We start from the raw sequence: 22715 nt of genomic DNA on the forward strand, positions 1-22715 counted from the left end.
AGATAAATGGTAGCCTATCATTCGAAAATGAGGTCAAGATTAGTCCACAGGGTAATGGTGGCCCTATAGCGCGAGTAGAAGTATCCAGCTCCACAGCGCGATGGGGGAGGCGGTAACTCCATAATAGACGCAGGTCCGGGGGCAGGTCCGGGAATTGAGGGAAGATCCAGGCCTCCTCGGGGAATAATGCGGTTTCGCCCATTGGAGATATTTGCGGTGTTGGCTTTGGTGGTTGACTTCAGTCGACAGGAAATGTGGGCGCAAGAATGGCGAAAGACCCTCAATGAAGACACAAGGAGAACCGCAAAACACAGCGAAAAACGCACAGAACAATATCGCCAAGAGATGGTTATTTCGAAAGCCGCCTACAATACACAACTAATATTTAAGGCGTGTGCAAGTGGGGTATCTCGCGACAGTGATCAGCTAGCTGCGGAAATGAAAACGGCGGCCTGGCTACTACTCTTGTTCGGAGTGGACTACTTTTTTCTTTTCCCCAGGAAGTCAGGTTGCCATAACAGCGAAAAAAGGGTAGGCCAGCCTTAGTTACCTCCTCGTCCGGACCCCGAAAAGGCGGAAAGTTTGCAATCTATCGCTTACTGATTATACCGAGCTGACTCGGCCTTTTGGGGGGATGAAGCAGCATGACGATCGTGTGTGAGAACGAAACGGAATAATTGATTATCCTTCCCCCGGAGAGGGAAGGATCGGTCTAAATAGTTACTAACTAGTTAATTAGTTATCTATCCTGTGCTTATGTAACAAAATGCCCGTACCGCCGTAGTCTCCGTGCTATGAACGGACTAAAGTATTCCCGTGCTCTGAAGGCCGGAGGCATCAATAGTGTGTACGATGTCAAAAGCTCTGTCTTTGTATTGCTCTGAGTCTGACAATTTATAGGGGGATTATAGATTACATAATTAATTAACATGAAGGGTAATTATATCTCCAGTCCACCGCGGTAGTGTCCCTAGGACCACGCGTGCCTGTACCTAAATCACGTGACCTACGGAGAAATCCGTCAAAGTTTGGAAAAGTCTAAGCCACGTGCACGTGCGTATGCAGGTTCGTACAGCAGAATCTGACCGCTGACACTCCTTTCATATCAAACAGAGCCAGACGATGGCGCGGAGAGACGGGCCAAAAGGCACATGAAAATCAAGGAGGCGGGCAATAACCCCGATAGTTCCACAAAGTCGATGACTGGTGGACTAGGCGAAATGGCTGAGGCTGAAAATAGCGTGGAGAGCCCCAATATGCCGTCCAATGAAACGAAAAGGCACTGGATACCGACATCACTGCGGCGTCCATATCTTTTCAGCGTCGCTACTTTCTTTCTGCTTACGGCAATTGCTATCGAATGCCTTCGCCAGTACTCCAGCCGGCACCATGGACTTGTCCATCTCAAATCATATACGGTCCTCGGGGAGTTTACTTCGGGCATGTACACATACGCACCGACAGCCTTTGCTGTTCTGGCTGCGGCATTGTGGAACGTATGTGCCCTTGATGTGCTGCGACTGGAGCCGTATTTCCAGTTAGCCAAACCTGAAGGGATTTCCGGGACGATATTGTTCACCAACTACTGCTTCTTTTATGGGATTGTCGCCCCGATAATGGCTATTCGAAACCGACATTGGACAGTGGCGTGTGTTTCGTTGATTGGATTAATTCTTCGCATGATGTTGCCGTCTCTCTTATCGGGGCTCATTGTACTCGATGAGGCGAACATAGTCGCATGGCAGCCAGTCAACATCTGGCCCAGTCTACTGAGCCTAGAGAAGCAGAACGCCTGGTTGACAGAAGAAGCTTTTCGCTCTAGGAATGGGTCACAGTTCACCACAGATACATCCTTTTTCTATGGCAATCCCGAATATGCGATACCGCCTATATCAAGGCCGGGTCACTGGGCGCATCACCGCGACTCAATGTGGGAACTACATCATCCTATCTACTGGGCTGATTTGACTTGTACCAAGATATCTTTGAACAACCTCGTCTTTCGCGAGTGGTATAGTCTTAACTCCACGAGCTCCGCTGCTCAGCATAGCTCCACGGGCTTGACAGGGGATATTCGCAATATTCGTCTCCAGAACCCATTGGGTGCTACTGCAGGCTCCGAATGCTCTCTCGGCTTTTCCTTAAATGTTTCTAAATCAGCTCAGACAGGATCGTTTCAAATCCGACATTGGGAGCCTCTGGCTCCCAATGGCAGTGCCGATAGCACTTCGACTATGAACTACACTGGATGCGCCTCGTTCTCCTTGATTGGCCTTGCTATTGATATAAACACTGTATCACCGCAAGGTACATCCTCCAATGCGACGGTGTTTGGATGTAGCAGCCTATACTTACACTCTATGGCGGATATTGTGCTCCCTTCAAACACGTCTGTCGCGGCTGTGAAGAATGTTTCTCGTCCCAAGACCACTTTAACTGCAAAAGAGCTGAGTGTTACCGGCTTGCAAGCTATGCTTTTTGCAAAGTATTTTAATGGTGATTTGGCGCTATGGAATATGGGGTATCCGCATCCGATTCCTGAAGTTACTGGCTTGATAGCTGTGAATGGCACTTCTATTGGGGCGCATAAGCCAATGGACGTTAGCATTTACCAGGAAGAGATCATCGGACTCTGGAAAAGTCATTTCATCATCACAATGAACAAGTTCTTTGACACCACGGCCGGCCCCAAGCATGTATACGCCAAACAGACAACTGATAAAATCATTTTTGGGGTTGCCTCTCACTCAGCTTTCATCGCAGAAGCTATTTTCCTTACGGCCTTTCTGGTACTCGTTACCATGGCCTTCATTTACCCCCGACGACTGAGCTTTCTTAAAAGTGACCCAGGCTCTATCGCGGCACAATGCGCAATTGTGACAGACATTTTGGCCTCAACCGAGCATGTCACTCGGTCTGATATAGATTTCTACAAATCCACCCCCCGCCAACTTCGTCGATTTGCCAAAACACTGTCATGTCAATGGGTCGAAGGACCCGATGGGAAGCGATTGGACATCACTCCATGCGAAAAGCACGCCACGTCCCCTGATTCACACGCTTCTCGTGCAGCAAAACCGGCTCGAGTCCGACCAAACGCCAGGCCGCATTTTCTCAAACCGACATACTTTATTATTGAGTGCGTCCTGCTCGCTGGTGTTCTTAGTGCGTTTGGGGTCTCCGTCCAGTTCATCACTATGGACAAGTTTGACGATTACCTCTCCCCTGGGGCGACAATCCTTTATCTCTATCTCATATACGGCCCTACAGTCATCGCCTCCGTGATAAGCACTTTGTTTACCTCAGTCCACCGGCATTTGAGTTTTATCGAACCGTGGGTCCGGTTGCAACAAGGTATGTCTTTGCCAGGACTGTCCTTGAGTACAAATTACGCAGCGCACACGCCCCTCACGATTTGGAAACAATTGCGCATAAATAAACCTGTTCTTTTGATTCTCTTGTCATTGATCTGCCTGTTGAACTTTCTCTTGATCATTGTCAGCAGTGGATTGTTTGAACCAGTTGTGTATCAATGGTTCGGGCCAACGACGGATTTGTCCATTCGATACAACCTTTCTCGCTTTCTCGATCCAGATGTTCGGGTTGAGTTCCACGGCTACAATTTTATTGCAGATACTCTGGCTAGTGAAGAGTCTCTGCTATCGTGGACAACTACAAACACTTCCTTTATCCCGCTGGAGATTGACTCTGAGGACGCGGAATATGTTGACTGGTTAATGTATACGGCCCGCACACGTGGCGTTGGCGTCGATCTCCAATGTGCGAAGATTCCTTCCATTAGGTCATCAGTTGATTCTGGGACATACTCTTGGACATACAACCCAAATAAGGGCTCCATCGACACGAATTGTACAGTGAAGTACCAAAAAGCAACAGATGGCCAACATTCCTCCAACGGCTCTTTGTATCTTGCTATGCCTGAGGATGGAGATATCTCATGCCAGAATTCATTTGTGGTCATCAAGTGCGGAGATTCCAGTAGAGCAACAACTACATTGGAGCCCTACCCAACTGCTTTCTATTGCAAACCACAGATCGAAATTCAAAATTTCGACATCTATTTTGATTCTATGGGGCTTATCAAAGCCCAGTGGCCGGTCACAGGGAGCGCTATAACGAGCGGAGCGATGTTTCAAAACGCGTCAAACAGCCTCCTCCCGTTCAACGAAGCGTTTATACAACTCGATTGGCCTGTTATTCTAACTCAACATTTTTACGATTCCATTCAAAAAAGACGAATAACTTCTGTTTATCAATCCCAAGATGAGGATATTTCACTCCGCGCCATTCAATTGATCTACCAATCAACTTTCAGCATCTACACGAGCCTGTGGCGCGATCTGTACCTCGATCCTATACCACTGACCACGCCCCAAGTCACGGTCAACGGTACTGTTGCTGAAGCCGAATGGGGGATCGCACCTTCCTCCACAATCCTTGTTATCATGATCATTATTCTTTCCCTCGACCTCTCTGTGTTGATGGCCGTCTTCTTGTTGCGCCACAAGTGCTACAATGGTCTTCCCACGCCGCGGTCCATCGGCTCTCTCATCCCATGGGTACAACATACTCGAATGCTCTCTGATTTTCACGGCACAGCAGAATGGAGCGAAGGCAAACGTCAGAGCCATCTTGAGTCACTCGGGCGGCGATATCGGTTCGGGGAGTTCGAGGTCTTAAGTGGAACTGGCAGGCCAAAAACAGGAGCGCTTGATTGGGATGAAGAAGAGAAGATGGACAGAAACGAAGAATATCAGCTTCTTGGTGCATCGTCAGCATCATGTTCCACGAGAGAAGGTGGAATGGTAGTGCTGTTGACTGCCGTTGGGTCGGAGCCGTCGCTTTTCAATACGGACACAACTGCACATATGCTGTAAATCTATAGAACAGCTAGATATAATATATGAATGATGAACGAATGCACCCCGCCTCTCTCTATTTGTCATGGAGAGCTTATGGCACACTACACAACTTCGAAGGGAGAAACATCTGCAGCCGTGCAAACATCGATTATGCAGTACGTGATGCGAGAGCTTCATCGACAAATCCATGAGGAATAATCATAAGACGAAAAGCATAGGCCAATACAGAATATAGCTAGATAATTGATGTTCTTGAGCCTACGGCAGTTAATTATACCTTCCGATGTACTATCACAATGGTGATAGCGACTCCATAAGAGTCTCTATATCCTTGATTGTAACTCCTGCAAATAGCAAATTCTTCAGAATAATGGAGGGCGTAAGTTGGAGGTCAGCTCTATATATAATGCGCTATCCCTCGGGCTAGCCACTTTAGCTAGTCGATCTTATGAGTACGACAGTTCCGTCTCATAGCCTATCTGCTGCCGACTATGAATAGTACTTCATTTTTACCCACAGGGTAAGATATTGTCTACGAAAGCCTACAGAGTGCCCGTCTAGTCCTCCATAATTGTTACATGTCAATCTTGAATCTTCCATTCTTTCAAACTCATACACAGCCCCTCACCTCACCTCACCTGGAAATGCACTCCAAAAGAGCATCTTTAACATGAAGCTCTCTATCACTCTCGCCCGTGCTGAACTAGCTGCTCGTGTTTATGCAGGAGCCCGCAATCTTTGTATCTCAGTGTGCTACAGCTAGAGCAGTGACTAAGTATTTGAGGTGGTCTTAGGAAGGTGGCATCAAAGATGAAGTTAACATTTGCACTAACAGACTATACAAATAGATCAGATCTTGTGATTCTGGTGGGTAATATAATATCTAGGCTTCTGGATTCTGGCTTCTGAAACATCTAGCATCAGTGGCTTTTATAGCCGTACGGGTGCTAAAGTCGGGTGATGTCTGCTTTATAACGCGTTCTGCTAACGAAGCAGAGGTTGCACGGATATATCAAGGGTAGGCTAAAGGCCTCTGCAAAGACGCTAGGGTCTATTTACCGACCTAGGGTGTAATCGTGCATAATATTAACGTGGGCGCCCTTAGGATCGATAAAGTATTAGAACAGAAGAACCTACAGTATCAATAGCGGCTGATTAAAGAATTAGAGACGACATCGCACCCATCTTGGAGACACTACGGACTACGATATAATCGTGTCCCACCCGCGCGCGGCCCACTACGTCGCTACTGGTCTCCTCGGTTGGTTCCGACACGTGGAAACGGAGCCGGACACTAAGGATGACGACGACCACGAATAGCTCGGCCTTACGGCTATGGGATAGGTTATGAAGACGCTATGTATACACCACCGAACACTAAGACCGACCACCGAGAATGGTCAGGACACTTAACTACTGCCGATTCACCACGCCAACATTATCAATTGAGAACCGAAGCTCTTAGAGAGGACTGATGAACGACAGTCAGGAGCATACTATGGGGACGAGGGGACGCAGAAGAGTGGAATACTGTGGGCTTTGTACTTTTGGGTTTGATTTTATATAAGATTTTCTATGCTTTTGATCTGGATTTAGTACACTCTTTTCTGTGCCGACCTCCTACAGGAGACCGGTTGTCCTATGTTTTACTGTTTATTGCAAACCGCGAGTCTGGAGTTAAGGACACCAAGTTCTGCTTCGGATTTGGACGAAGCGCCTGTATAGCCTCGGCGCATCTAGTTAGGCTTTATCAGGTAAATAGAACTTTGATTGATTGATTGATTAACCCATATTCGTTGATAATCCATTTACGAAAAGTCTGACTCCAGTTCCGGTCTTTCCACAGTCGATGTCTTGAATACAATCTCTATCGGATTGATCTTCGAATTTGCCCACCGCAGACTATTTTGTATCACCGCTAAGAGGCTAACTTACAAAATCAGCGAGATCAAGATTATCGAATCCTTGGATGGCTCGATAGAAATCATACTCAACCCGTAGACATCCTGTCTAAGAATGGCTGGATCACCGTTACCGATCGGCGTCGGGATGCAGTCATCGCCGGCAATGGATAGTGAAGAACATCCTCGTCCTCTAAGCCGGCCTCCTACGGGAGGTCGACATGGGAAATAGTATACTAAAATAGGGTTTTATGTACCTATCAAAAAAATAATCCGAATTTTAATTCCCTATAACTAGTGACCGTTTCTTCTTAGTTCTCGAGCTTTGAGTTAAAACCGGCTATAAGATAATCGCTAATTCAGAACTTGTAAAAATTTTATAGTTATCCGACCGATGAATTCAACTAGAGTGCCGAGAGGAACCTAGATACAAACCAGTCACTAACTAGTTAGCGCCGTTTTTCTCTTGAATTTAAGCAAAACCCCAACTGGAATGCATTTTATTCCACTAACCCTGTAGGATAGCAATCTACCGATCAGCTAATACGCTCAATCGTCGACGTCAGGCGCAAATTTGTGTCAAAGGAGACAACTTGTAATTTAAGTCAATTTATTTTTAATTAATACTAGTTGTTGAAACAATGAGTGGCCTGCGTGGCAACCAAAAGGTTTGAACCGGCGAGTATTGAAAATTTGATACTTGCAATTACGAGACCCATAATTATTATTCGAGAATATATTATATAACATGAGAACTTTGGGCATCTGGATATGTCGACTCTGTATTGGGTTAAGCCTCTAGAACTATGATATATCCTAGTATATTGACAAATCCGTCCAATTTTGGAAAGTCGAAGGATCTGAGAGATCAAACGTAAAATTGTCGTCATCCAAAGAGTCCAGACCAGAGTTAAGATCTATGGGAATGTGTGTTGATCCCCCAGGCCTCCAAGCCTCGAAATCCCCAGGTTCGATAATAACATCTGAACATGTCGATATATTGCCAAGAATGAACTCGCATTCATCCAGGCTCTCGCTTGCAGCTTTCTTCATCGCCTGCTCGACTGGTACTTCATTAATCAAAGCCTCAGTTTGAGTTGTGGCGAGTTTCAAAAACAAATATCCTTTCACGTTTGTCTCACCATGGCACATCCTCTCTTTTGCATACCGAACAAGTCGATGGGCATCGATTAGCAATGGCTCTTGTCGGGCGCGATTTCGTCTCTTGGCCAGTTCTGAGATACCCGACTGATGAAGGGTGTTCAATTCTAGAAAAACCATCAATGCGCCACGTGTGATGATATCCCGAAACATCCCACTTCCATTGATCAACAACCGACTATAAATATTGTCGTCGAGGAGCGAAATCAGGGCCAGAGCAACCTCAAGACAGACTCTATGTGAGTGCGAATAAAGTGGATTTTGCGTCGCTTGCATAGCGTACTTGAAATGAAGACATAGAAGAAAGCGATTCAGGAGATGACTGCAAAAACTGTTCGCAAACTGGCCTCCCGGCGATGATCCCAATTCGGAAGGACCGCTAGAGGTGCTGACGGCAGCTTCACGACAGACTGAAGCTAGCTCATGTCCGAGTTGCAAGACCGACTCATATGATGGCTCTTCTTCAAGGCTATTGATGACTTTGGTGGCTTTGAGTCTGAAAGAGATCGACCGGGCCAAGATATACTGAAGCGACTTCGGATACGAAGTCAAGGTCGTCTCTTTCACTCCTTCGCTTCCCTCGGGGTCTATATTGACATCTTCAATACTAGACGGAGGAAGGGTATTGTAATCGTTCTCTGTAATCATTGGCACCATCCCAGAATCCAAGGCGGCCTGGATATTCATCTCAAGGATAGTGTACCACAACCTTCTCCGTATCTCCTTTTGTTCCGCATTCGTATCGCCGAGATAATCAGGGTCCTGATGCAAGCCCATCTGCATCGCCATTCTTATCAACGATCCCGCGGAGATCCAAACTAAGTCTGCCCCTATCCGGTTCACTTGGCGGGCAAGAAGCAATAAGCAATATACCTGAATGCCTTTCAATGTCAAACGGTCCTTTTCTAATGGCGCCGAAAGCCAGTTTTGGGTGACATCAATCCAATTGTTGCTCTTTTCAGCCATCGAACGGCGAATACTATGATCAGCGTGCAAGGCACCAGCAATAGACATTATAAGAAGAAGCTGTACCACGAAGGCATTTTGGGCGGTTTCTGGATGATCTCTATAGGTCTCATAATCGCACAGAAAAGACGGGCGATGAAGGATTCGATAACAGGCTTCAAAAGTCGTGAAGTAGAGCTGGATTAGGTCCTCCATTATTTGACGGTCAGGAAATAGGTGATGTATCCCACTCGGAAGGGACCGTCTGCACGGGTGCTGTTTTTTTATTTCGCGAGCAAGCTGTTTACATCTGTCTATTTTCTGGGAGATTGGACATTGTCTTTCTTGGTTCGATGGTTGGAACAAGGAACTCTGATATTCTGCAACCGGTCCTAAAATAGACAATTCGGATGCCTTGGCGTGCACTTAGCAAGTGATGAGGAACGGAGACAAATTAAGCATTGTCGCTTACGAGTGGCATTGCACTCATCCAATGGCCTTGGCCGAAGACCCGAGTCTTGGATTGAGCGCCATGAATCTGTCCAGAGCGATTCTCATCAGAAGTTATAGGTGTGGTTTTCTCCTGTTGATTAAATGGAGTATCCACTAAAGGGTCTTTGGAAGATGAGTGCCGGTTGTCGGTGAATGTGCAGGATGGTGCATTGTGCGCGACGCACTGACCACAAGGGTGAGCCCGGTCGCACCGGACCTTGCGACGGCGACACTCGACACAAGAATAAGCAGGGCGGCGGCGTTTTCTGCCAGTTCTGCCGAGGTGGGTCAAGAGAGATTGCATCTTTCAGGTAGCATATCTTATGTGTAGAGTATGAAAGCAGATGGCTTGGTGGCATACGTTTATTGAGGAGGCTTGGTCCCGAATAGCCGATATCTCCGGCTAGTCAATGTACGCAAATAGCTAAAATTTGTCAAATACAGAAAGCGGTCAACTCTTCAAACTCCAACTCTTCGGCGATATTGAAAACTCTAGTATTATATAATGCCTGGATGGACGACACACAACGTGGTCAATAAGCGAGTGACGCATGTAAGTGAGCTGCGCACTCAGGTTCATATACAGCAAAAACATATAAATCTAAATTTCCTGGCAAATGGAGGATTTCATGCCGACAAAATTCAGGATAATGGTCGGCGAATCGAAAAATTTGGTTTCAATGAAAGAAACCTACGGCTAATATGCTTATACTAATTGGAAAGTATCGGGACAAGGGGTAAAAGGTACTTGAAACGTAGAAAGAAATAGCTGATGTGGTAGAGGGTAAGGCCTTGGCTTCGTCTCTGGGGCGCAGTCGGTTGCAAGTGACCAGGCTAGCATACCTGGCATAAAATTCCCTAGTGAAAAGGAAAAAGTAGTTAGAGGCCGTTTCCCAGGGGCCTGCTATTTCCGCCCCTAGTGGTCACTGAGCTTTTGATAAGACGTGTTTTTCTGTCGGCATCCATTTCTCCTTCGAGACGCCCTGGGTATTGATTGGCAATGGTGGAATAATGCAAGATCTCTGTGCTCTCTAGGACCCAGCCGAGTCTGCGCGGCTGCAGAGGAAAACGATTGAACGAGATTGGAACACTTTGTTAAAAGAATTTCATTTGTACCATCAGCGCCACCACGGTAAATTACCGTGAAATTGTTCATACATGCAGTGATGATGAGCAGTACTTCGCCTCTAAGCAACCCAAAACCAGATTCGCTCTGCTTTTTGTGAGCTACTACACCTTGCAAGTATTCTAAAGGGCGCAAGCACGTACCCAAAAAGTGGCGAGGCTTTGGCTCCTCCCATTCACATTCAAGCTGATCGGCCTCTTCTTTGCCGGACCAAAGATCCATTTCTTCAATATTCACAAACTTCGTCCGTTTGACTATCTTATAACCCAAGAAGAGACATGCAAAAATAGGAATGTCGATGTATGGTGGAATAAAACTCTTGGCGCTGAAATGTCCCGGAAAGAACGCATCGAAGCCGTTAAAGAATGCCACAGTCGATGAGAATATCAAATCAAACCAGGCCATAAACGGCTGGAATGGTGATTTGAAGGGTAGCGAAGACCGCGGGACGCCATGGTATTTCAATTCTCGATAGAAACGAATATAAGTAATAGAGAGCGAGGACCACACGATCAGTGTGCTGACAGAGCTCAAATTGCTAATCCAAAAGAAAACTTCAGCTGAGCTTGCTGAGACATTGAGGTATACCAGTAGACTGAGTGCAGCAGTGACAGCGACACATGCGTATGGTACCCCGAATTTTTCGTAGCAAAGAATACGGGGCGCTTTGCCGTCCAAAGCAGTGGCGTACAGAATACGTGTAGACGCGTAGAAAAAGGAGTTGCCGGCAGATAAGGCCGATGTCACAATCACTGCGTTTATGATGGAGGGTAAAACACTTATGCCACCGTTGACAATTGCAATAACGAACGGACTAGCCCCAGCACCCGAATCACCAGCGTCAATGGCATTGAGCAGTCGCGGGTCTCGGGATGAAACACAAAGACCAACCAAGAACACGCTTCCGACATAGAATATGGCAATTCGCCAGAAAACACGACGCACGGCCTTTGGGATATTGCGTCGGGGATTTTCGGTTTCTCCTGCTGCCACAACCACCATCTCGCTGCCTCCATAGCTGAATGTTGCCTGAATGAAAACTTTCCAGAAAGCCAAAAAGCGTCCAAGAGATCCCGTCTTGAGATACTCGTTCATAGGACCCGGATGAACCCAGAAACGAAATCCAACCCGGTCATGTGTAGGCGTCCCACCGAGGGTAATGATGAGCATTAGCAGCATCAATCCTGCAATGGTGGTAAGCTTGATTGAGCCCAGAAAAAACTCCACTTCACCGTAAACCCGCACTGGCAAGGTATTAATGACAAATATAAGGACATAAAGAACGGTGATCTAGACTGCAGAGGAGACATTGTTAGGCCAGTAGTCTATCACAAGTGCAGCAGCGCTGATTTCGATCGGTACGTCAATGGCAAATTGGTACCAGTAATTCCACCCAAGAGTAAACCCAAGAGCTTCGTCAACAAATCGAGATGCGTAGACAGGGACAGCACCTGGAAGTGGAAGCCATGTTGCCATCTCGCCCATACTGTTGATCACCGCGTAAAGGTTGAGCCCCGTGATTGAATAGGCTAGAACTGCGGATAATGGCCCAGCAAGGGACAGGACTTGGCCCGCCCCAACAAATAAACCTGTCCCAATAGCCCCAGAAAGGGCGAGAAATTGAACGTGTCGTGACTTGAGACGTCTTCGTAGGGTTCCGACGTTTCTCTGCTCCGTTTCACCTTTGTCAATTTCCGACGGGACACTTTGGTGGTTGCTGCGAGTTCCAGGAACTCCTCTTTCAATGCCCCCTTGATCTAAGTGGGCATTTGATGGCTCGTCATATTTGACGAACGCATATCGTGATCCGAAGTCGATTATTTCGGGAACTCAGAAAGCAGGAGAGACTAGAGCTACTTACATAGATTCTCCACGTCATGCACGGACGTATGGGGTTATCAAGAAGCGTGGGTTTGATATGCGGAGGCGCAGATGAGCGCTCGTCTTGTCGCTTCTCTTGCCGATGTTGCATTGGGGCGTGATAGCTTCTGGGCTTGAAACTCAAGGGGAGACAGGAAATCATTGGCTGCTCCGAGCTTCCGTTGCCGATGTTTCCTGTCTAGTTCTTGATCGGCAGGATATCGCTTGAAGTCCGAGCTCCACATCAGGGTCCGAGACCACAAAGTTACAACCTTTGGTGGTATTTTCACACAAAAAGGGAATATGTGGGTAACAAGAACGATAAGATGTGCTTTTTCTTATCGAAGCAATGGTATGTCGGTCGCTTTTGAACCGCATCCCGAGCCTAAGAACACCTCACAGCCAAGAGCAGACACGAGTATGCAGCCCTCATCTCACCTCGAGCCCACCATGCTTGGCCATGAAATCCGCCGGCATTTCTCTTTTGCAAATGGGTATCGAAATCTCAATCATGGTGTGTAGTCATCGCTGTTATTTTGCACCTATGCTCATTATTTCTAGGGTCGTTCGGAGCATCGCCTACCGCAATCCGCGAAAAAGCAAACGAGCTAAGGGACGAGTGTGAAGCCAACCCGTGCCCTTTTATCAAGTACAGATTCACTCAGCTCCTGGATGAGTCTCGTCTAGCAATGAGTGAATTCCTTGGTGTCCCACAGCCCACTATCGTTTTTGTCCCAAACGCCACTACTGGAGTGAACACAGTTCTGCGCAATATTGTGTGGAATAGCGACGGAAAAGACGAAATCCTTCAGCTTGATGTCATCTATGGTGCATGCGGGAAGACTATCAGCTACATTTGCGAGGCGACGCATCAACTGGCCCGCACAAGGAAAATTGGATTCTCCTATCCGGTGGAGAACGATGAGATCATCTCGGGCTTCCAAAGAGCAATCCAAGCTTCTCAGAGAGAGGGGTTCCGTCCGCGAATTGCCATTTTTGACACGATATCCTCAAATACAGGTCTCAGACTACCTTTCAAGCAGCTCACCGCTTTCTGTCAATCAGCAGGCGTGTTGAGCTTGATCGATGGCGCTCATGGAATTGGGCAGATTGAACTCAACCTGTCAACTTTGGACCCGGACTTCTTTGTAAGCAATTGCCATAAATGGCTGTTTACCCCCCGTGGATGTGCGGTGTTTTACGTCCCTGAGCGCAACCAAGACATGATGCGAAGTACACTACCAACCAGCCACGGATTTAAATCTCGACCGGCTGGCAGGTCTCCAAGTAAAAACAATGGCGACAGCTATGGAAAATCGGATTTTGTGTTGAAATTTGAATTCGTTGGCACCACAGACAACATCTCCTTTTTGACAGTTCCGCAAGCTATAAAGTGGCGAGAGGAGGGTTGTGGTGGGGAAAAACATATCAGAGAGTATTGCACCCAACTTTCTCGTAACGGTGGACGTCGAGTTGCAGAAATTCTCAAAACTCGGGTTCTGGACAACACTGCCAATACCTTGTCAGATTGCTGCATGGTGAATATTCTGCTGCCTATTCAAAGGCCCACGGATGGAGATGGAGGCTTAGTGAAAAACGACGAAGGGCTTGAAGTGACTATCACGGAGTGGATGCAGCAGAAAATGGTCAAACAATATCAGACGTTTATGCCAGTCTTCTCATTCCAAGGATCGTGGTGGGTTCGACTGAGCGGACAAGTGTATCTTGACGATAGCGACTTCGAGTGGGCCGGGTGGACCTTGAAGAGCCTGTGTGAGAAGCTAGCAGAGTAGCAATCGGAAGGTCTCAAATAAGTGTTTCATCTTGGCAATGAGTATTCATTCTATGCGGCGACGAAGTGAAGATCTAGCCAGAAAGTGGAGCGTCTAGAGAAGCCGAGAATCGTGCCTGCCAGCCGCGAACTTACTGGAAGGCGGAGTAAATTTTCCGCGCTATCACCAACTCGGCCAGGCCTCTTCGACATTGCCACCCCTCCATTTTTTTTTATCTCTCATCCATTCACTCTTTTCACCTGATCACCCACAGTCTTGTACATTAACCACCTAGACTTACCACCAATAATTCACAATGGGCAACGTAAGACCTACCCCGACAGTGGCGATGTGATACCGGCTCGTTTGCGCTCCGTGGCGGGCCACCAGCTGACGCACAGGTGAACTGACGATACTTTACAGGGAGCTAAAGCCTCGATGAAGCGCGAGCGCAACCAAAAGGATGCGAAAGCTGCCAAATCACAAACCAAATCCGTACGTTCACTGGGAGTTACTAACTTCCAATCCCCCGCCCTGGGTGTTGTCGATCGCATGTCGCTAATTCGAGTGTCTTTGTCTAGAATGAGAAAGCTATGAGCATCCAATGCCAAATTTGCAGACAGACTTTCCTTCAGACAACCAAGGCTCCGGCGTACGTTTCGTCTTTCAACCCTCGATCTCATCTTTTGTCAGCGCCCAATTTACTCACATATCTTCGGATCTGTTTTAGTCTCCTCGAGCATGCCTCCAACAAGCACAAAAAGGGCCTTGCCGATTGCTTCCCCGGTGTCAGTGTCTGATTAGAATGCACGGTCTATACAGGACATGATGTTTAAGAAATCGCATGGGTTAAGGAGTTTCTGGTTAACGAGCATACCCGAGAACTGGATCTGAGACACGGATGTCTTGAATGAGCCGCGCAGAACCTGTGGTATTTCTATTGTAGAATTTGGACATCATAATCAAGTGTCAATTTTTTTTTTCCTTGCTGTTGTGTCGGCCCTTTTTCTTTTTGCAGTCGAGGCAACTTACGAATTAGACAACGACCATTAGGTCCCACAACCCCAACAATTAGAGCATACTTTCCCATTGAGACTAAAGTGTGTATTACACGACCCAATTCAGATCATCACCTTAGCCTTTCTGTCGGGGATTTTCGGACGCATTCTTGTTACGACAAGTGATTCCATTCACTAAAGAGCGACTGCGTTTGGATCTTCCTTTCAACCACCGCCTTATCGCACTATTCTGTTACCTATATCCGGCCCCAGATTCCACAACCAACCCGATCTTTCTGATTATCTACCATCCTCTCCATCCACCTCCCCATCCACCGCCATAACCCCAACCCGGTTGACCCCAACCTCCTACATATCCCCACCCAGGACGTCCCCATTGCTCATTCTGGTTATTTGCTTGCGCCTCTTCGGCTCGCTTCATAAGCTCAGGATCCGGGCCTAAACACGACATTAGATGAGGTTTGTTTGAACCATTGCCATCAAGGGCCACGAACCAGGCTCCGGTCCAGGTGCAGGTGCAGCAATTGCAGTTGCTGCAAGGCCAGCGAGGGCAATCAGTTCGGCGAAATGCATTTCTTTCTCTGATGAGACGATATTACTTGGCTGATGGGTCCTTCTGATTGATCCAGTGAGAAATGAGATAATGAATGACGACTTATAGAGTTCTCACTGTCTCGATATTGAAGAGTATTGTTGCTTCTTGTCAAAAAGGGTGGTTTCTACCACGCTTTATAGTTCGATGTCTCCTCGAGAGCCCCCGAGGAGTTATATGAGCACGAGAAGCTGAGCCATTAGCAACAGTTCCTTCAACCCCGGCGCTCGAATGAAAATTATAAACTTCCTTGTTCGTGCTACTGGTGGTGCTTTGAAGTTTTCATGTCAAAACAACAGCAAGATGGTAGCACTGGTAGCTCTGCCTTGGTTTTCCTTGCAACTTGCCGAGATACAATTGGTTGTATCTGGATTTTCTTTCCTCCATTCCGCAGTCTGCCATTTAATTGTAGTGGCGCCCTGGTATCCATGCTCCGAGTCACTACCATACCATTCACGATCTGAACCGACTTCGGGATTAAACATAGAAAATCGCGGCTAATCGTTAATCGGACTTTAACGACGTAGTTTCCTGACACTGCGTCATGGAAAAGCACATAGAGGCTTTGCGGACATCAACTGAAGGCTCGCGGACGTGACCATTAGTCTTTAAGACTTGTTATTGTAAAAGTGACATGGGACAGTCCCAATGTGACCACTTATAAGAGGTCCTCGGCCCCTGAGGTGCATAATTTTTCATGTGATAAGGACGATCCCTTCATACACTGATTGAGATTCAGCTATGTGAGACATACCAGAATTGGCTTCTTTGCAGAAGTGACTCGCTGGCTATATCTACTTTACATCTAGCAGGGGACATCCTAGTTTTGACTCCGAGTTTCCCGAAAAACGTGAAATTTAGAAGTCTTTCTTCATTTTAGCCTCATATTAGATGTATGGGCAGCCCTCGTCCGTCCATTGGGCTTCTGCAGATGTCAAGCATTATCCTTGCATGGAACATCACATGACTGGCCATGATAGTAGGCCATGCTTTGCATTTCGTCGAGCTCTGTGTCTTAGCTAACTTGGCACCAATCGGGATGAAAAAAACCACCTCATTTCTTCCACCATGTCCAATCGCTATCTGCGTAATACGCTCTGTTAGTCGGCTGTTGATCTCGACGACTCTTCATCTACCAAGTGGCGTGGCTTGAGCTAGTGCACATTGGGTGTTGCGGATTTATCTTCCAATGCCGGCTATCAAGAACGATTACTGGCTTTCTTTTCAGTTTCGGGTCCATCGACAACCCCACGGCAATTCCGGCAACACACATTGCAGGCAGATCCGAGTTCACCTGTCAGGTTCGGGTCTGACATCAAAATCAAGTTAATTCTTGGACGGAGCAATCTTGTAGAATAAGAGTGTGCTTTACGTAGTATGTGGAGGATTTTCCGATAGTGGGAGATTTTCCGCCACCTATGCAGCGGGGAAATGTTGACGCAATCCAGCCGGCGGGGTATAGACGTGGAGTCTTTGTGATATAACTACCATAATTTATTCATGGTTTTCTCCGCCTCCTGAGTGAAATTATTCTCTTGATTTCCACCTACCTACCGGACGAATTCACCTGTTTTCTGGCCTATCCCATCCTCCCGGTGACAGAAAGGACACAGACAGCACGGGAGAATGCCTCTCCAGACCTACCACCATTCCTCCTCCGTCAAGGGCCTCTCCAGTATCACGACTTTGATTGTGGGTACTAGGGAGGCCATATTAATTGACCCTCCCTTCCTGGTTCCCGATGCCAAGGCGGTCATCACTTGGGTCCAAGCCACAATCCATGTCCCTCTCAAAGCTGTATTTGTAACACATCACCATCCCGACCACTTCTTCTCGGCAAATCCTATCTTGGAAACTTTTCCAACTGCCAATTTTTACGCCGCGCCGTACGTGCTCGCTGGAATCAACCGCGAGTATGATGATAAAGTGAAATACTGGCCGACGATCTTTGGAAAAGAGAATGTCCCAGAGGCCCCTAAGAAGCCCGAAGAATTCATCTTCAGCTTTTTCATGTTGCAAGGCAACCCAGATAGCCCAGTGGTGCTCTTGGGCCCGCTCCAGGGTGACTCTGTTGATCACACGGTGTTCTGGATGCCTACCGAAAGAACAGTCATTTGTGGCGACACAGTCTACGGAAGAAGCACACACGTTTGGTAAGTTTTTAGTTTGTTCTCTCCGCAAATTCAAAGCTCATGTTATCGAAAGGGTGGAAGAGGTCGAAACGCCTGCTTTACTCCAAGCATGGATCCAGACTTTGGAACTTATCACGGCCCTGCAGCCAGTGAAACTCATCCCTGGCCATATGGAGGCAGGATGGGACCTAGATCCTGAGGCTGATCTCGTCCATACCAAGAAGTATCTTGGACTGCTTGGGGAGAAAGTGACATACGCTCCCACTAAATTGCAAGTTAACGAACTATTTGAATACTTCAAGAATGCGTTCCCGCAGTGCCAAGAGAATCTGGATTTCTTCTTGGGTCACTTGTCAAATCAATTTGGCGAAGGTGGACAGGTTTGGGAGGAGAACAGGCATCATGCAGTGGATAAGCGGACTTTGAAAGGTCTCAACGGTTATTTATTTTAGGCGTTTTGCTTTCTGTTGTGGTGGATGCAAAAAAGAGGTGACAGAAGCGAACGGGCCAGACGGTATGGAGAGGGTGACATCTCATCGTAATATTGGCAACCAACCCACACGAATGAATGCAGTTTTGAATAAAGAAATGAAGAATCCACTGCATGGCAGCCAATTACATTGTTAGGTTGCAGCTTCTGTTCTTAAATAGTTCCGTTCAGATCCTGTTCAAAAAGCCACAATCCCCCTGCGTCCTCATAGCCTTCATCGATCAGTCTCCATTTAATCCAAATTCACTTTTGTATCGGTTGAGCGCCTTCCGCAGGTGGTACATATACACTCCTATTTAATTAGGTTGCTTCCGTGTAGTCTCCTACGCTCGATCGTTGTTCATCCTTCACTGCCGACGCAATAAAAGTGATAGAAATAGTCACTGCAGGGTAGGGGCCTTATGACGCATGGGAGACACCCCACTGCCCTTCTCATGATGTCAGGGAAAATATGAAGACTGAATGATGAATGATGAATACTCTGATTAAAAAAAAATATGATGATACGTATGTATATGCAGTCGTAGCCATGCTACTCGCATGGCCCGGTCTCAGATTCCTCTGGAATGGTCGCAAATTTGTTCAGCACTTGTTTCAAAGCAGGTCGTCGGATGGGTTTGCTGGGTATATTATCAGTTTTCAGAACAGTAATGTTGTATATCTGGAACACTAACCTGATAAACATGTCCATTCCGGAGTCCATGCAGTCTTTGATGTTACTCTCTTCTGCGAAGGCACTAAGTGCGACGATCGGTGCCGAGTACCCCATCTCTCGAATAAGTCGTGTACTTTGAAGGCCATCAAGGTTTGGCATCTATTTCTGTTAGTGCCTTCTTGGAGGCGAAATTGATGTTATGTAAATACCTGAATATCCATGAATATAAGGTCAAAGACTTGGCCCTTCTCCATGCTAGACTTGACAGTGTCGTATGCTTCCTGGCCATCCTTGACCATTGTCACGTTATAGACTTCTTCAAGAGCAAGCATTCTAAGACGAGTTAGTATTTGCGTGTTCAAAATGGGATTAATTGATCGTACCGTCGAACCACTTCTTGGTTGACAGAGTTGTCCTCGGCCACCAAGACGCGGACCTTCTTAGATTCATCCTCCTGGGGCTGACCATTATTTGGCGTAATATGTTTTGAAGGAGTTGACGAGGGCGATGAAGGGATCGTTGGGGTAAAGAATGGCTGGCTCAGACCAACAAGTCGCGGTTGAATGTCCGATTTTTCAAACCCAGGGGCAACTTGCTCACCCCTGAGAGACCCATGATTAGATGGGGTCCTTGCAGCATGAGACAGATCCTCCAAGGACAAGACACTCGGAGTTCTTGATCCCGGGGAACTTGAAACAAAGGTACTAGGAGGCGCCTGCTTGACGAATTTCAACGGAATACGCAACGTGAAAGTGGAACCTCTGCCTTCTTCGCTATCCAGAACAATGGCACCGCCCATAATTCGAGACAACTGAGCGCAAATACTCAGACCCAGGCCAGTGCCGCCATATTTGCGATTCAATCCCAAGTCTCCTTGCACGAAAGGGTCAAAGATACGCCGATGCAAGTGCGCAGGGATGCCGGGCCCGTTGTCTTCCACCTCGAAATAGAACATCAGTTGTCTTCCATCCGATAAGCTTTCCCTGGGCTCTGCAGTAGTTTCGGCGGAGCTCCGGGTGTTTAGTCGGTTAAGCGCCTGGAAGCGCGAAATTCGCCTTGCGGTTGTAGGGGCTGCAGATCCAGAATCATCTTCGACACATCGAATACGAACCTGAACTCTTCCGTTTTCGGGTGTAAACTTGAGGCTATTGCTGACTAGGTTGATAAGCACCTGAAGAATTCGGTGCTGATCTCCCCAGAGCACCATATTCATGAGATTCCCATTTTCAGGGTGAGAAACCGAAGTTGTTCCCTCAGCACCTTCATCTAGGCACAAGGTGGCGTTGGCGAGCTGCGAATTGTCCACGGAAATACAATTTACACTGAAATCGATTTGTTTCTCGTGGACCTGGTTTTGGAAGATGATTGCAATCTGAGATCGGATATCGGAAATTTTGAACTCTTTCTCCTCCAGCTGAATGGCTTGTTCAATCTGATTCTTGCTGAATGTCAACAAATCATTGAGCAGATGGAGAAGAAGATCTCCAGACTGGTAGACAACCTGAAGCGATTTCTTTATGCGAGAAAGATCATCTTCTCCCATGCACACAGCACACATGCCGAGGATTCCATTCAAGGGCGTCTTGAGCTCGTGCGAGATGTTGGCGATGAACAAAGTTTTGCTTTCGTTGGCTGTTTCTGCAGCCAGTTTTGCTTTCTCGAGCTCCCGGGTTCTCTCGGCGACCCGCTCTTCCAATCGTGTGTATTGAATAGTCAGCTCATCCGACATTTCATTGAATGTTTTTGTAAGTTCCGTCAGTTCGTCTGTCACACAGTGATTGCGTTCCTTGACTCTTCCGGGAATTTGGAACAGGCGAGGCCTGCCCTGGTCGCGAAGGTTGGCTGAGCTGTTAAGTCTTTCAAGCGGAGCCCGAAGACGCTTCGCCCACATGGCAGGTCCACCCTTTTCGTTGACTTGTTCCTCCATCGATTCCGAAACACCTCCGATATCTTCTGTAGTATGAGAATCACGTCTGTCGGGCCGGGAAAGAAATGGCTGAACGGGGATCTCTGGTTTCACTGACTTTTGAGCTGCGGCTCGTAGTCTGCGGATCGGAGCAACCGCGAAATGCGTCAATATAGGCACCATTAGAATGACCAACCCTGCTGTTCCAAAGACACAAGCAAGGATAATCTTCCGGAGCCGAGTAACTGGACTGAACGCCTCCTGGTGTGTCTCTTCCACGATAAGAATCCATTGAACCAAGGAACTATCGGGCCTAACGGCACCCACTGCAACACTGTATCCCTTTTCATTGGTGGTCGAAAGCTCACTAATAGATTTGTTCTCGTTTTCAAAAGGCTCAAGCATCAGCTTCAACGCCATTTTGTACCTAGAAAGCTGCCATGAAGAGTCGGTGGTGAGCCCACTGTGCCGACCACTCTGTCCTGGCAAAGGTGTGGGCTCGAACACATAGTGAACCTCTGCATCTGCAAGCCCTGCAGCTTTCGGGGCCGAGGTGGCTGTAGCAGGCTGGGCCGAAAAAGCAAATGTATTTTCCGCGCGGGAAGGACCGATCAGAAGAACTTGCCCCGTGTTCCCAAGACCATCGCGAGATGTAATAACGTCCTGGACATTTGCCGCACTAGCAACAATGCTATATATTCATTAGTATGACTATCCATGAAGGTTTGGCGCACTGCGACCGGAAGATTCCTCACTCACGTCATGAAACCAAGCAAATCGGTGTCCGACGTATTGTTGACAATGGGTAGAGTCAAGGAAACAAGGGAGAACGAGTTGTTGATTCTCAGTGGCCCAAGAAGTAAGGCGGATTTCAGTCCGAGTGGATAGTCGGGGAAGGCATGCACGGTGACTGAGTCGTCGCTGGCCGAGGTCGTGTACGTGAGGTTTGGGTATAGCGACGGCGGGTAGCCCGCGCCATCTGATCCCAAGAGCACCTCACTGCCATTGGCGTAGGTATAGGGAAGAACAATGTCGGGAACCGTCTCACTGGTCACGCTGAGCAGCCTCTCCTTCGCCACCTCCCCGCTCCTCGCGAAGAGGACTGCTTGGTAAAGATCAAGGTAGCCTCGGCTCCCCAGTGCCGATTGAACGTCCGCTATCGAATTCACCCAGTTGTTCGTGGAAGTATTTCCGTTGTAATAACGATTGAGGGCTGACTGGACTAAAAGGCGTGTGGATATGGTTTTGCTGGTGACTTCGAGGAGATCTAAATTGGAGGCGATCTGGCTGGCTTTGATGGTCGCGACAAGCTCGAGGCTTTCGGCTCTGGGTAATTGTTAGCATGCGGGGAAATCTTGGGAGTAACCACTTCTTTAGTGGAAAGCGACGCGTACTTGACATTCACGACAAAGTCGTACGTTGTGGTCCACTAATTGTGAGGTCAGTATGCCAATGCTGCCGATCCTTCGGAGAGGGGATGCGAATTCTTACTGTTGCAACGGCGAGGACAGCAATTCCAACAACGGTTGTCAGCAGGACTAGCAGCCCGAGCTGCACGGCGATAGGAACGCGCATCCGACCGCGATGATCATATCACGATTCATGAAGAACGATTCATGAAGAGGAGACAATCTTCACGATAAAGACGGAGGGAGGCGCAAGGGAAAGGGCGGTTTTCGGTCTCAGGAACCACGCGGCCACACCCGTGATTAAAAGAGTATCGAGCCGGAAACCATCCTTGGTTTCACACCAGATGCGAGGCAAAATCCAGCTAGGCGAAG

General features: G+C 47.6%; 7 protein-coding genes across 7 annotated transcripts; 4 read left to right on the forward strand and 3 right to left on the reverse strand.

The window, feature by feature from the left end:
• Positions 1 to 1220: 1220 nt before the first annotated feature.
• On the forward strand, positions 1221 to 4898 carry N7443_005319 (DUF3433 domain-containing protein; the record flags this gene model as incomplete). Its single annotated transcript, XM_056885375.1, has 1 exon — positions 1221 to 4898. The coding sequence occupies one exon, from the start codon at positions 1221 to 1223 to the stop codon at positions 4896 to 4898; it is 3678 nt and encodes a 1225-aa protein (XP_056740823.1).
• Positions 4899 to 7600: 2702 nt separating this feature from the next.
• On the reverse strand, positions 7601 to 8734 carry N7443_005320 (fungal specific transcription factor domain-containing protein; the record flags this gene model as incomplete). Its single annotated transcript, XM_056885376.1, has 1 exon — positions 7601 to 8734. One exon carries the CDS (start codon positions 8732 to 8734, stop codon positions 7601 to 7603), a length of 1134 nt encoding a protein of 377 aa, XP_056740824.1.
• Positions 8735 to 10569: 1835 nt separating this feature from the next.
• N7443_005321 (WD40-repeat-containing domain protein) lies at positions 10570 to 12480 on the reverse strand (the record flags this gene model as incomplete). The annotated part of the gene is made up of 4 exons (XM_056885377.1): positions 10570 to 10595; positions 10652 to 11798; positions 11841 to 12337; positions 12396 to 12480. 4 exons carry the CDS (start codon positions 12478 to 12480, stop codon positions 10570 to 10572), a joined length of 1755 nt encoding a protein of 584 aa, XP_056740825.1.
• Positions 12481 to 12818: 338 nt separating this feature from the next.
• Positions 12819 to 14161, forward strand: N7443_005322 (uncharacterized protein; the record flags this gene model as incomplete). The annotated part of the gene is made up of 2 exons (XM_056885378.1): positions 12819 to 12882; positions 12930 to 14161. 2 exons carry the CDS (start codon positions 12819 to 12821, stop codon positions 14159 to 14161), a joined length of 1296 nt encoding a protein of 431 aa, XP_056740826.1.
• Positions 14162 to 14456: 295 nt separating this feature from the next.
• N7443_005323 (uncharacterized protein) lies at positions 14457 to 14940 on the forward strand (the record flags this gene model as incomplete). Its single annotated transcript, XM_056885379.1, has 3 exons — positions 14457 to 14465; positions 14564 to 14635; positions 14776 to 14940. 3 exons carry the CDS (start codon positions 14457 to 14459, stop codon positions 14938 to 14940), a joined length of 246 nt encoding a protein of 81 aa, XP_056740827.1.
• Positions 14941 to 17377: 2437 nt separating this feature from the next.
• On the forward strand, positions 17378 to 18335 carry N7443_005324 (MBL fold metallo-hydrolase; the record flags this gene model as incomplete). The annotated part of the gene is made up of 2 exons (XM_056885380.1): positions 17378 to 17904; positions 17957 to 18335. The coding sequence occupies 2 exons, from the start codon at positions 17378 to 17380 to the stop codon at positions 18333 to 18335; spliced, it is 906 nt and encodes a 301-aa protein (XP_056740828.1).
• A 570-nt stretch (positions 18336 to 18905) lies between these two features.
• tcsB (putative sensor histidine kinase/response regulator TcsB/Sln1) lies at positions 18906 to 22509 on the reverse strand (the record flags this gene model as incomplete). Its single annotated transcript, XM_056885381.1, has 7 exons — positions 18906 to 18993; positions 19048 to 19187; positions 19238 to 19361; positions 19412 to 21625; positions 21694 to 22260; positions 22329 to 22363; positions 22426 to 22509. The coding sequence occupies 7 exons, from the start codon at positions 22507 to 22509 to the stop codon at positions 18906 to 18908; spliced, it is 3252 nt and encodes a 1083-aa protein (XP_056740829.1).
• Between the last annotated feature and the right edge of the window lie 206 nt (positions 22510 to 22715).

Source organism: Penicillium atrosanguineum (assembly GCF_028827265.1).
Source record: "Penicillium atrosanguineum strain IBT 20685 chromosome Unknown utg000004l_segment0_segment0, whole genome shotgun sequence".
NCBI classification, from domain to species: domain Eukaryota; kingdom Fungi; phylum Ascomycota; class Eurotiomycetes; order Eurotiales; family Aspergillaceae; genus Penicillium; species Penicillium atrosanguineum.